This window comes from Babylonia areolata, chromosome 12, assembly GCF_041734735.1.
Source record: "Babylonia areolata isolate BAREFJ2019XMU chromosome 12, ASM4173473v1, whole genome shotgun sequence".
Classification (NCBI taxonomy): Eukaryota; Metazoa; Mollusca; class Gastropoda; order Neogastropoda; family Buccinidae; genus Babylonia; species Babylonia areolata.
Window position 1 is genome coordinate 31,762,929 of NC_134887.1, and position 13,428 is coordinate 31,776,356.

The 13,428-nt window shown below is 47.6% G+C and overlaps 1 protein-coding gene across 2 annotated transcripts in view; it reads right to left on the reverse strand.

The window, feature by feature from the left end:
- Positions 1 to 1,402: 1,402 nt before the first annotated feature.
- Positions 1,403 to 13,428, reverse strand: part of LOC143288530 (uncharacterized) — a 129,283-nt gene continuing 117,257 nt past the window's right edge. For both annotated transcript variants that reach the window (XM_076597117.1, XM_076597116.1), the window contains exons 7-12: positions 12,897 to 13,031; positions 10,927 to 11,009; positions 10,098 to 10,244; positions 7,058 to 8,693; positions 3,793 to 4,682; positions 1,403 to 2,226 (exon numbers count right to left, since the gene is read on the reverse strand). In XM_076597117.1, coding sequence (XP_076453232.1) covers positions 1,749 to 2,226; positions 3,793 to 4,682; positions 7,058 to 8,693; positions 10,098 to 10,244; positions 10,927 to 11,009; positions 12,897 to 13,031 — 3,369 coding nt within the window. In that variant the 3' untranslated portion in view covers positions 1,403 to 1,748. The remainder of the gene's footprint in view (positions 2,227 to 3,792; positions 4,683 to 7,057; positions 8,694 to 10,097; positions 10,245 to 10,926; positions 11,010 to 12,896; positions 13,032 to 13,428) is intronic.

Here is a 13,428-nt window from a genome sequence, read left to right on the forward strand (position 1 = left end):
GTCTGCCATTTCCGCCTTCCCATTATTGGAGGCCCCCGTTTCGGCATGGTGTTGTGTCCTTGCGTAAGGCACTTTACTCCGATTTTTCCATACTTCACTTTTGTTGACTGGGGGAGGAGAGGACTGGGCCCCCGCCTTCATTCGAATGCCGAGTTCTGGACACAGAGGATATGAATTTACTGCCCCAATGGTCCGTGTTAAAGGCTGTGGGATCTTTAACCTTCATGTGTGATATTGTTAGACGCCTCAACGGGCGCAACAGCCAAATGGTTAAAGCGTTGGACTTTCAATCTGAAGGTCCCGGGTTCGAATCTCGGTAACGGCACATGATGTGTAAAGGGAGGAGATTTTTCCGACCTCAACATATGTGACGACCTGCTAGTGCCTGAACCCCCATCCGTGTGTATACGCAAGCAGAAGATCAAATACGCAGGTAAAAGATACTAGTGTAATCCATGTCAGCGTTCGGTGGGTTATGGAAACAAAAAAAATGCCCACTGAGCATGCACACCGGCCCCCGAGAACGGAGTATGGCTGCCTACATGGCGGTGTAAAAACGGTCATACACGTAACTGCCCACTCGTGTACATATTAGTGAACGTGGAAGTTGCAGCCCACGAACGAAGAAGAAGTTAGACGCCTCAACTTTTGTTGTTATAAACATCATCGTATTGTATTTGTTGTTATATCCTTGTTGCTGCTTTTCCTCTCCCTGTCTAGAACAAAGAGTGGCGCGTGTGGCATTGGTGTGGCATCGCCGGTTGCTGGAGTGTATTTCCTTGATGGCCAACTTCGGTTGTATGATTTGTTCGTGTTGAACTAGGAATTGTCAGCACAACAATCGTTCAGCTGATAATACATGGATACCGTTTGGTGCTTGGTTGCTAACTTTCTCAGTGGTGTGGTGTGGTGTGGTGGTGTGGTGTGGTGTGGTGTGGTGTGGTGGTGTGTTGCAATGTATCGTATCGTATCGTACTGTAATGCACTTGCGCTGCAGTGTACTGTATTGCACTGTGTTACTGTTTGTTACAACAGATTTGTCTGCGTGAAATTCTGGCAGCTCTCCACAGGGAGAGCGCGTTGCCACAGTACAGCGCCATCCATTTTTTTTTTTCTTTTTTGTTTTTTTTTTTGGTCTGCTTGTGTATTTGTCTTCCTATCAAAGTGGATTTTTCTGCGCATTTTTTTTTTTTGTTCTGCACAATTTGCCAGGGACAACCTTTTCTTTTACTGCCGTGGGTTCTTTTACGTGCGCTAAGTGCATGCTGTACACGGGTTTATCGTCTTCTTCGAAAAGACTAGCACCCAGACCACCAGTACTCAAGGCGTAGGTAGTGGAGTGGACGGGCGGGATGAGGGTGTGTGTGTGTTGGGGGGGGGGGGGGGGGGGGGGGCAGGGGGGGCGGGCTGGTGTTGAGGGGTAAGTAGAAATCCAGATCCGTTGATGGGACTCGAACCAGTAAGCACTCTCTTCGCAGTCGCTACGCCGGCCGCATGACCACGAGGCCAGCGCTCGCTCCACCGTGTGCGGCGTGTACCGAAGAGAAACTGTCAACACTTGATCCGTGTGTACCTCCTCAAAGAGGGGTTTGGTAGTTCGGTTTGGGGGGGGGGAGAGAAGGTTGGAGTTCGATGCTTTCCTTTTTTACACTGTCTGCACCCCTCACACAGCACAACTGTTCTCCCACCCCCCACCCTCCCCAACCTCCCCCCACCCCCCACCTCCCCATCCCCGATCTCCTTTACTACTATTCCCCGACTGACACATTTCCTGCAACTACGCGATATTCCAGCAACGGAGAAAATCTCCCTGCACAAGAAAACGACGACGACGACGACGATGACGATGACGAAGACGAAGACGAAGCCTCTTGGTTGCTCACCTTAGCGTACAACTTGACCACGCCGCCACCACCACCACCACCACCACCAGAGCTGCCAGTGCTGTTGCTACCGCGGCTGCCAGGAACAACAACCGATACCTCCCACACGCACGGGTCCTGGGCGCATCTCCTCAAGGGAACCCACACCCCCGTTTCCTTTCCCTCCTCCCCCAGCAGCAGCGCCACCTCTGTGGCGAGCGGGGTTCGAACCCTGAAGGTGACGGGCGAGTTGGCCGGCAGGTCCCCCGTGAGGGGCTCCAGGAGGTGACTGTGGGTCCAGCGGTGACAGGCCCTAGGCAGCGGGGACTTGTGGGAGGCGCCGTGTTTGCACTCGATCAGGTACCTGTGGAGAGGGTGAGAGAGAGAGAGAGAGAGAGAGAGAGAGATTCGAACATGAATATATGACTGACTGGATGAATGAATGAATGAATGATTAAATAAATTGATGAATCAGTGAGTGAATGTATGAATGAATGCATGAGTGAGGAAAAGAAGGAAGGAACGAACATACGAATGAATTGAATGAATGAATTTGTATTTGTATTTCTTTTTATCACAACAGATTTGTCTGTGTGAAATTCGGGCTGTTCTCCCCCGGGAAGAGCACGTCGCTACTACAGCGCCACCCATTTTTTTTGTATTTTTTCCTGCGTGCAGTTTGATTTGTTTTTCCTATCCAAGTTGATTTTTCTACAGAATTTTTCCAGGAACAACCCTTTTATTGCCGTGGGTTCTTTTACGTGCGCTAAGTGCATGCTGCACACGGGACCTCGGTTTATCGTCTCATCCGAATGAACCTTGTTCTTCTGCTCCTCCTCCTTTTCATCATCAATATTATCTTCATCATTCTCAAGGCCTGGCTCAGTGCGTTTGGCCATGCTGCTGATCAGGCACCTGCCAAACAGATGTGGTGTAGCGTGTATGGATAAGTCCGAACGCGGCGACGCCTTCTTGAGTAACTGAACTGAACTGAACTGAACTGAACATCGTCGTCGTCATCATCACCATTACCATCATCATCATTACTATTATCATCATCATCATCAGCGTCTTCGTCGTCATCATCATCACTTGAAAACTGAAACAGTCAATGTGGAGAGATGACTCAGTAGTAACGCGTCCGCCTAGGAAGCAAGAGAATCTGAACGCACTGGTTCGAATCCCGGCACAGTCGCCAGTATTTTCTCCCCCTCCACCAGACCTTGAGTGGTGGTCTGGACGCTAGTCATTCGGATGAGAAGATAAACCAAGGTCCCGTGTGCAGCATGCACTTAGCGCACGTAAAAGAGCCCACGGCAATAAAAGGGTTGTCCCTGGCAAAAATCTGTAGAAAAAAATCCACTTCGATAGGAAAAAGAACTGCAGGCAGGGAAAAAATACCCTCCCCTCCCCCAAATAATGGGTGGCGCACGCGTTCTCCCTATGTAGAGAGCAGCCCGAATATCATACAGAGAAATCTGTTGTGACAACAACAACAACAACAAAAAAGAGTAACAAAATACAACACGACACAATACAATACAGTAGAGTTCACCCCACCCCCACCCCACCAAAAGGGAAAATTCTGTAAAAAAAAAAAAAAAAAAAAAAAAAATCCACTTCGATAGGAAAAAAAAAAAATATTGGGAAAAAACAAAAAAAACAAAAAAACAACTGCATGCAGGAAAAAAATACCCCCAAAATGGGTGGCGCTCTCAGTGTAGCGACGCGCTCTCACCAAAAAAAGGAAAAAAAAGAAGAAAAAAAAAAAAGAGTAATACAATACAATAAAGTCCAGTTCACCTCAAAAAGAACAATACAATACACCACAATACAATACTATACAATACAATACACCACAATACAATACAATACAATACAATACACCACAATACAGTCCAAGTCCAAGTTCACCCCCAACCAAACTCACCTGAAGAGACAGTCGTAAGACGACAAGGGGTCGGCACTGTCTGGACCTCCTCCTCCTCCTCCTCCTCCTCCTCCACCGCCGCTAGGCTCCTCCAAGGAGTCGGCCCTCTCCCCGTACAGCAGCAGCACGTACCGACCCACGTGCGGGCACCTGACCAGCAAGGTGGCGCTGCGCTCGTCGCGGTGCCTGAGAAAGACGTGCCTGTGGAGGTCCGCCTCCTCCACCGCCTCCACCCCTTGCCCGTGGAAGCGCAGGACGTAGCGCAGCCTGACGTCACGGGGCAGCTGGAAGCAGAAGCTGACGTCATCGTAGGAGTACGTCACCACGGGGTCGATGTGCGTCAGAGGCCGGAGCCCGAAGGAGGCGGCTTGAGGCGTGGGCCCGAAGTGGGCCGCCCTAGGAAAGGGACCGCGCAACGCCGCCCTCCCCTCCTTGCACTGAATCTGAAAGGAGCAGGCACAGGCAGACAGCGGAGGAGAAGAAGGAGAAGAAGAGGAAGAAGGAGAGTCCGAGTCGGAAGAGGAGGAGCAGAGCCGGTCGTCTTTGACGAAGACGCTGAAGTAGTAGCGTCCCTTCCTAGGGGGCGCCACGGTGAAGATGACGTTGTGACCTACCACCCTCACCATTACCCTCCCTTCCAGCGCGTGCTGGTGCTGGTGCTGCTGATACGTCATCATCATCATCCTGCTGCCACCGCGGGCCTTGGCCTGCAGCGTGTGGGTGAGAGGGGGGAGGGGGCCCGGGGTACGAAGGGTCAGGCTGACGGCTCCGCTCTGGGTGCTCAGCCGGCTCCCGTAGTGCTGAGCCAGCTTCAGGCCCCGGCTGAAGAAGGGCGAGTGGAGAACGGGCAGGTCGGTAAACTCGCCCAGGGTGATCGGGCACTCCAGAAGCTGCAAGTGAAGAAGCAAATCATTTCCTGTGTGAATCAGAATCTGAATCAGAATCAGAATCAATTTTAATGTCAATTAAACCTGAACAAGGTTTTTTATAAGACACGCGTGCAAAGTTACATGATACCACGCACAAAAAAAGCAAAACAAAACAGATAAATATTGAACAGGACATTAAATGAATCACTCCTGCACGCGATGGCGTTTTTCACAGTAGTTACTGTCAAATTTCCCAAACAGTTTGTCTTCCAGTATTAGCTGACTGGGTTTAATAATATTTGGAATGTAATTTTGAATTTTTTTGTATGAATTCTATCCTATTCTATTCTAATTTCTTTGTATAATTCGTGTGTGTGTGTGTGTGTGTGTGTGTGGTTGGTTTTTTGTTGTTGTTGTTGTTTCTGTTTGACTTTGGTTTTGTTTTGAGAGGGGGGTTGTCCTGGTTAGTTGTTGCTTTTTATCTGTATTTTGTTGGGAGGGGGGTTGTTTTTGTGTATTTGTTACTATTTATTTGTTTTCTTGTTGTTGTTGTTGTTGTTTTTCAGTCCTGTTGGGAGGGGGTTGTTTTGTTCATTTGTTGCTTTTTTATTGAGTTGTTGTTGTTGTTGTTGTTGTTGTTGTTATCATTCGTTGGGAAGATCGAGGGTTCTTTTGTTTATTTGTTTGCTTTTTAGTATTTTCTTTTTCTTCTTCTTTTTTTTTGGGGGGGGAGGGTCAGGGGTGAGGGGGGGGGAGAAAGGAGGGCGAGGGGGAAGGGGGGAGGAGGGTGTTTCATTTATTTGTTGCTTTTTATTTGGGTTTTTTTTTGGTGTTTTTTTGTCGGGATGGGTGGAGGTTGTGGTATTTGTTGCTTTTTATTTGTTGTTTGCGTGTTTGCTTCTTGTTGTTGTTTTGGTTTTTTTTTTGGTTTTTTTTGTTTTGTTTTGTTTTGTTTTTTTGTTGTTGTTTTTTTCGGGTTTTTTTTTTCTTTTATTTTCGGGTTTTTGTTGTTTTTTTTTTTTAATATATGGATTCCACAGTCCTCGACAGACATTCCGCTTGATCATCTTTCTACTCATGATACCTACTTTTGTTTCCCCGTGGAAAAGTTACCTCAGATAATTTAGGGGAGGGGTCGAAGGAGGGATGTCAGGGGTTAGGTGGGGGGTGAGGGGGGGCGTTGGGGGTCGGAGGGGGGGGGGGGGGCGGTGGAGTAAGCAAACATCACATGCTTCGTCATCAACAAGAACAAACACAAAAGAACAACCTCTACTACTACATCTATCCACTCGTTTACGTTCGATGTGTACCTGTCATTATCATCATCGCCTTTATCATCGTCATCAACATCATCATCATTGTCGTTGTCGTCATCATCATCGTCATTCGTATTGATCAAGAACAACAACGATGCAATGACACTGAATCTGCTGTCACGTCATGTCAAGTTTTTGTATCCGCCATCAACATCGTCGTCGTGGTCATCAACATCATCATCGTTGTCGTGGTCATCAACATCATCATCGTTGTCGTGGTCATCAACATCATCATCGTCGTCGTGGTCATCAACATCATCATCGTTGTCGTGGTCATCAACATCATCATCGTCGTCGTGGTCATCAACATCATCATCGTCGTCGTGGTCATCAACATCATCATCGTCGTCGTGGTCATCAACATCATCATCGTTGTCGTGGTCATCAACATCATCATCGTCGTCGTGGTCATCAACATCATCATCGTTGTCGTGGTCATCAACATCATCATCGTCGTCGTGGTCATCAACATCATCATCGTCGTCGTGGTCATCAACATCATCATCGTTGTCGCCATTATCATCATCTTCCGCCGAGCACCTTTTTGTAACTCTCCTTCTTCTCCTCCTTCTTCTCCTCCTCCTCCTCCTCCTCCTCCTTCTTCTTCTTCTTCTTCTTCTTCTTCTTCTTCTCCTCCTTTTTTTTTCCTTTTTTTTTCTTCTTCTTCTTCATTAGAATCAGCGACGAGAACGACAACGACAATTACAAAATGACAATTACCCCCAAATGCCTCCATCATCATTAGAATCAACAAAAACGATGACGACGACATACAAAACCAAACCAAAAAAAAAAAAAAAAAAAAAATTACTCTAAAACACCATCATCATTTGTAGAATCAACAACAACAACAACAACGACGGCGACGACAATGACAATGACAGTAAGATAGTCATTTCTCCAAACTCCATCATCGTCGTTAGAATACAACAACAACAACGACGACGACGATAATGACAATAAGACAGAAATCGCTACAAACGCCATCATCGTCGTTAGAAACAACAGAAAAAAAAAAAAAACCGACACCAAAGACGACAAGAAAAACCTTGAACAGCCAATTGTGTTCACTCTTCGTACCTGCCATTCTGGGTCATCAGGATAATGCTGAAAGATGTGATCCTCAGGATCCGTCAGGAAGTAGAACTCATCACACCCACCCTCCTCTTCCTCCTCCTCCTCCTTCTTCTTCTTCTTCTCTTCCCCCTCCTCCTCCTTCTTCCCCAGACAGATTCCCCCTTCCACAGTTCTTCTCTCATCTTCTCCTCCTTCTCCCTCTCCTTCTTCTCCTTCTCCTTCTTCCTCCTCTTCGTGCTCCTCCTTGAAGCCTTCATCCACGCTCCTCGTTCTCCTCCTGAAGGAGGTGCTGGGGAACCCCGCTCTGCAGTCAGAGCCGCCCCTCTCGGGCAGGCTGCAATCCCCGTGAACGCTGCAGCTCCTGCCCAGCAGACCTACTAAAGGCGTGGCAGAGGCGCTCCGCGCGAGGAAGGGCCCCCCCTCAGAAGGGTGTCCGGACAGGGAGGAAGCCGCCGTGAAGCTTCGGTCCGCGGCCTGACCGCTGGCGGACATGCTGGAGGTCACTGTGCAGCTCCTGTCCAGGAACTGCCCGGAAGGAGAGGAGCTGACAGACACTGACGAGGTCCTGTCCGGGGTCAGACCTGCCGTGGTGGTGCTGGTGGTGGGAGGAGGGTTCCCGAAAGCTGCTGGAGAAGATCCACCACCACCACCACCACCACTCCTGTCCGAGGTCTGGCCCGAGGAAGTCACAGACAACCTGCAGCTTCTGTCCCACGACACGGGGCCAGCAGCAGCGGAGAGGGCGTTCCCTCCGGGGGGAACCAGGGAACTCCGCTCCGAGAACTGACCGGAAGTGGAGGAGTTGCCCGAGATGGTGGAGCTCCGGTCGGAGCCCTGGCCGTAGGAGGAAGAAGAAGCGGAGAAGTAGCCGGACACCGAGGAGCTGCGGTCCGAGCTGTGCCCTGAGGAGGAGGCCGACGACTTCCCTGAGACGGTGGAGGTGCGGTCGCCCTTCTTGCGGAGGGTGAAGAGGTCGGCTGACGCGTAATGGATCAGCTGGCGGAGAGGGGACACCCTCTCTCTCCACCCCCCCGCCTGGAGAAGACCCTGATCGTGATGGGTGTGGTGAGAGGGGTGGTGGTGGTGAAGGTGGCAGGAGTCTTCTTCTTCCTCCTCCTCTTCTTCTTCTCCTGCCCCGCCCGTGACCTGCTGGCTACGGGGCTCCGTCTTACCACCCCCGCCCCCGCCCCCACCCCCACCCCCCGCTCCGTCCTTGGCTGACCCAAGGCTCGAACCCCCACCCCCTTTGTCTTTGTGGGCGGCATTGTCCGTGCTAGTGGTGGTGGTGGTGCTGCTGCTGCCTTGTCCGTGAACGTGTGCACGATATTGCTGCTGCTGATGATGATGATGATAGGGCTGGTGGTGGTGAGGACGATGAGGAGAAGGAGGAGGAGGAGGAGGATAACAAGTGCTGCTAGTGCTGCTATTGCTGTTGCTGTTGCTGCTTGTGCTGCCTTGGAAGTGTCGCACGTCGCGCGCGTAGCTGGCCCCCCAGTCGCTGTTGAGGAAGCACCAGGACCCGTTGATGCAGACGGTTGCCCAGGACCCTCGGAACCTGCCCCCCTGAATCTTCACTCCCGGCCGATAATCTGCCCCTTTGGAGTAGCCCTCGATGACCGTGCAGTGCAGGCCTGCGTAGCTGAAAGCACGTGACACACGGCTATTGGGACATCATGGTCATGATAATCATAATAATAATAATAATGATAAGAAGAAGAAGAAGAATGATGATGATGATTATGACAACGATGGCGCCAACAACAACAACAACAACGATAAAGACGATGATGACGATAATTATAAGAGGAAGAAGAAAAGAAGAAGAATGATGATGAATATAATGACAACGAAAACGCCGACAACAACAACAACAACGATGAAGATGATGATGACGATGATGATAAGAAAGAAGAAGAAGAAAAGAAAGAAGCAGTAGAATGATTATGATGAATATAATGATGATCATGATGATGATGATGATGATGATGACGATGACAACGAAGACGCCAACTACTACAACAACAACAACGATGAAGATGATGAGGACGATGATGATAATAATAAGAAGAAAACGAAGAAGAGAAGAAGAAGAAGAATAGTAATCATCATCATCATCATCACCACCATCATCATGACTAGGATGTTTCAGTAAACATTTATTACACAGTTACATAGATAAACATGCATTCAAGTACGACATATACACCAGAAAGCAATCACACACACACACTCTCTCTCCTCTCTCTTTCTGTCTTTGTCTCTCTCTCTCCTTTCTCTTTCTCCCTGTCTCTGCCTCTGTCTCTCTCTCTGTGTGTCTCTGTTTCTCTGTCTCTGTCTCTGTCTCTCTCTCGTAACCACCAGTCCACCACTAAAAAGATCCAGGCCAGTGGTGTAGGTCCCTCAAGTTAAATTCCGGTTATTTATGTTGTACAGTCTGTAAAGCTGACGTTATTTATGTAGTACAGTCTGTAAAGCTGACGTTATTTATGTAGTACAGTCTGTAAAGCTGACGTTATTTATGTTGTACAGTCTGTAAAGCTGACGTTATTTATGTAGTACAGTCTGTAAAGCTGACGTTATTTATGTAGTACAGTCTGTTAAGCTGGTGTTATTTATATAGTACAGTCTGTAAAGTTGATGAATCCGAACACCACTTTATTTACATGAGTCCCTCATGTGCCAGTATTAGAAACAAGTACTTACCAGGTATTACCCAAGATTACACTGAAATATTGAAACATATGGATCTATTGACAACATAAGAAAGTTGAGTATGTATCTTTTCTATGCTCTTCGTCATAGACAACGGTTTGCAGATGTGTAATTAATTTGACCTTAATTAAGAACAGTTTGGTTTAATTATTCAAGTTACTACTCAATTGACATGATAATTAATTTATGCATACCAAAGATGTACGCTCTTTTTTTTGCCAGATTTCCTATTGGCTGATGGCCGCCTTAAGGAATATAATTTGTTCTTGTTCGTGTTCTTGTTCTTAACCACCAGTCAGGATATACAGAACATATCGATGTAATTTCGTACCTGCATAGTCTTCGGCATAGATCATGACAGGTCTCGGTGCCCAGTTGAACCCCCCTCAGAAGTCCCCCCGGCGGTTTTTGATTCTCTGTCTCCATCATTGATCTGTAGATGCTGTTGTTGGCTAGTGTGATCCAGCGATATATAGCTCTGAAACAAGAAGCTAGTCATAATCATGTGGGGGGAAAAATGATAGTAATTATCTGTTTGCTGTGATGTCTGTGGGTCATTGTTGCTGTTGTTCTTCTTTTCCTCCTCCTCCTCCTCCTCCACCTTCTTCTTTTTCTGTGTCTCCTTCCCCCCCCCCAAATTTCCCTCCAGACAGACAAAACGAAAAGGCTGCCGGTAAGGAAGGGAGAAAACTTTGTGAAGTTCCGTCCACGAACTCATCTCAGTGGTTTCCCTTGTGATACTATGTTTGTGAAACAACATTATTAAGAACAACACACACAGAGTCACACACACACGCACGCACACACGCGCACACACACACACACATATACACGCACGCACACACTCCCCCCTGGCCCCCTCATCCACCCGGACACATACACACACACCTCCGTCCGTGTGTTGTGTGTGTGTGTGCGTGCGCGCGTGCGTGCGTGTGTGTGTGTGTGTGTGTGTGTGTGTGTGTGTGCGTGATGCACGCGTGTGTGTGTGTGTGTGTGACCTGGTGTCTGTGTGTGTGCGTGCGTGCATGATGCGTGCGTGTGTGTGCGTGCGTGCGTGCGTGCGTGTGTGTGTGTGTGTGTGTGTGTGTGTGTGCGTGCGTGCGTGTGTGTGTATGCGTGCGTGCGTGCGTGTGTGTGTGTGTGTGTGTGTGTCTCACCTGGCTTTTTCCAGATCGGTCTCACAGTAGCGGATCAGATCTTTGACCAAATCTGTGAACGTACAGTACTGCCGCCGAAAGATCTGTTAAAAAAAAAAAAATAAAAAAAATAAAAAATAAAAATAAAATTGTAAAGCCACATCAATACCATTTCATTTTTATTTAGTGTGTAGCATTGTTTCGGAACCTTGAGAGGTTTAATGAGTTTTTGCTTAAACCTTTTTTTTTTTTCTTTTTTTTTTTTTTTAACTCTTTCCATACGAACGGCAAAAGAGACGACGTTAACAGCGTTTCACCCCAGTTACCATCATCAAAATATTGCAAGCGGAAGGCTCTTATACTGAAGAGGTGAATGTTGACAAAGAATACCACAATTCTGACGACGGAAGCTAAAGGTTGGGTCATTCAGACACCCACTGGACATCCGAGGGGTCTGTGTAGAGGAGAAGAGAGGACTGGCCGTACTGAGTGAGTTAATAGGAAGAACTATCATCACACTCCGGATACTAACTTCGCTGTCAGACAGACAGACAGACAGACAGACAGACACAAGGCGCCGAGGCTGACACGATCAGTCGATGGACTTTGTGATCCAGTGTTCACCATGGACCAGGGTTCGAAGCCCTCCACACCTGTTTCAGCATGGTGTTGTGTCTTGGGGGGGGGGGGGGGGGGGGGGGGGGGGGGGGGGGCACTTTACTCCGATTTTTTGCCCACTCCATCCAGGTGTACCTGCCTGACTTCAGTTAGAGAAAGGTTTGATTAAACGCCGGAAGGAGAGGACTGGCCCCCCCGCCTTCTTAACTGATTGATTAATTAATCGATGCCGAGGTTTTGGTACAATGGGTGTGAACTCACTGTTTAAAAAAAAAAGAAAAAAAAAGAAAAAAAAAGACCAGATTGCTGATTTGTATATGTATTTGTTTTTGTTTTTTTTGTTTTTTTTATCACAACAGATTTCTCTGTGTTAAATTCGGGCTGCTCTTCCCATGGAGAACGCGTCGCTACACTACAGCGCCACTAATTTTTTAGTTTATCTTATTTTTTTCCTGTGTGCAGTTTCATTTGTTTTACCTATCGAAGTGGATTTTTCTTCTGAATTTTGCCAGCAACAACCTTTTTGTTGCCGTGGGTTATTTTACGTGCGCTAAGTGCATGCTGCACACGGGGACCTCGGTTTATTGTCTCATCCGAATGACTAGCGGTGACGGCGCCTAGTGGGTAAAGGGTGGAGATTTTTTTTTCCCGATCTCCCAGGTCAACATATGTGCAGACCCGCTTAGCGCCTGAAACACCCCCTTCGTGTGTATATGGCAAGCAGAAGATCAAAAACACTCGTTGACGAGCATGTAATCCATGTCAGCGTTAGGTGGGTTATGGAGACAAGAACATACCCAGCACTGATACACCCCCCACCCCCGAAAACAAAGTATAGCTGCCTACATGGCGGGGTAAAAAACAGTCATACACGTAAAAGCCCACTCGTGTACGTACGAGTGAACGTGGAGTTGCGAACGCAGAAGAAGAAGAAGTTCATTTTCATGGAAATATAGATAACAACATTCATCCAATTTCAAATTCCTGCGACGCCAAAAGAACAAGAAAGAAAGGAAGGAAGAAAGAAAGAAAGAAAGAAATGAAGAAAAGAATGAAAGAGAAACATTTAATTGTCTCCGACAGACGGAATCTATAGAAATGTCATGACATGATCTGGAAAATGTCACGTCATGATTAAGACAGCACACACACACACACACACACACACACACACACACACACACACACACACACACACACACACACACACACACACACACACAGAGAACCACTGACGCCCCACATTCCCCCCTCGCACCCACTCCGCCCCCCCCCCCCCCCCCCGTAGACCCCCTCCCTCCACCCCACAGGCGCCCCTCCCCCCAAACTCCACAACCACCCCCCACCCCCAACTCCCCCACACCCACACCCACCTGCAACACATGCCGATCAATGGTCTGGAACTCTGCCGGAGACTTGAACAGCTGCGAGCGTTTGAACTCTGGGGGGGAGGGGGGAGGGGGCCGGGAGAGATCGATAACCGGAGATCGATTGTCTGAATCACTCTCCTGAAAGAAAAAAGAACAAGAGAGGCAAGGCCTTCAAGACTCACTTGTGATAAATTAAGTCCCCTAGCATTAATTACAGAGTAATTTCCCTTCTTCTCTATCTGCACCAAAACGTTTGAAAAAAAAATAAAAAAATCCATGCTTAGCAAAAGAAGTTCCCGTTTGAACAAAAAAATGATAATAATGACTGCTCTTGTTGTTGGCTCAGAATAAGAGGTCAAAGTGCCAAGTTTAGAGAATACAAAAAAATATAAATATAACAGTAAATGCAGTTCGCATATAATTAGGCTTCTATTTTATTTTTTTTGTGCCCATCCCACAGGTGCAATATTGTTTTAAACAAGATGACTGGAAAGAACTGAATTTTTCCTATTTTTATGCCAAATTTGGTGTCAAC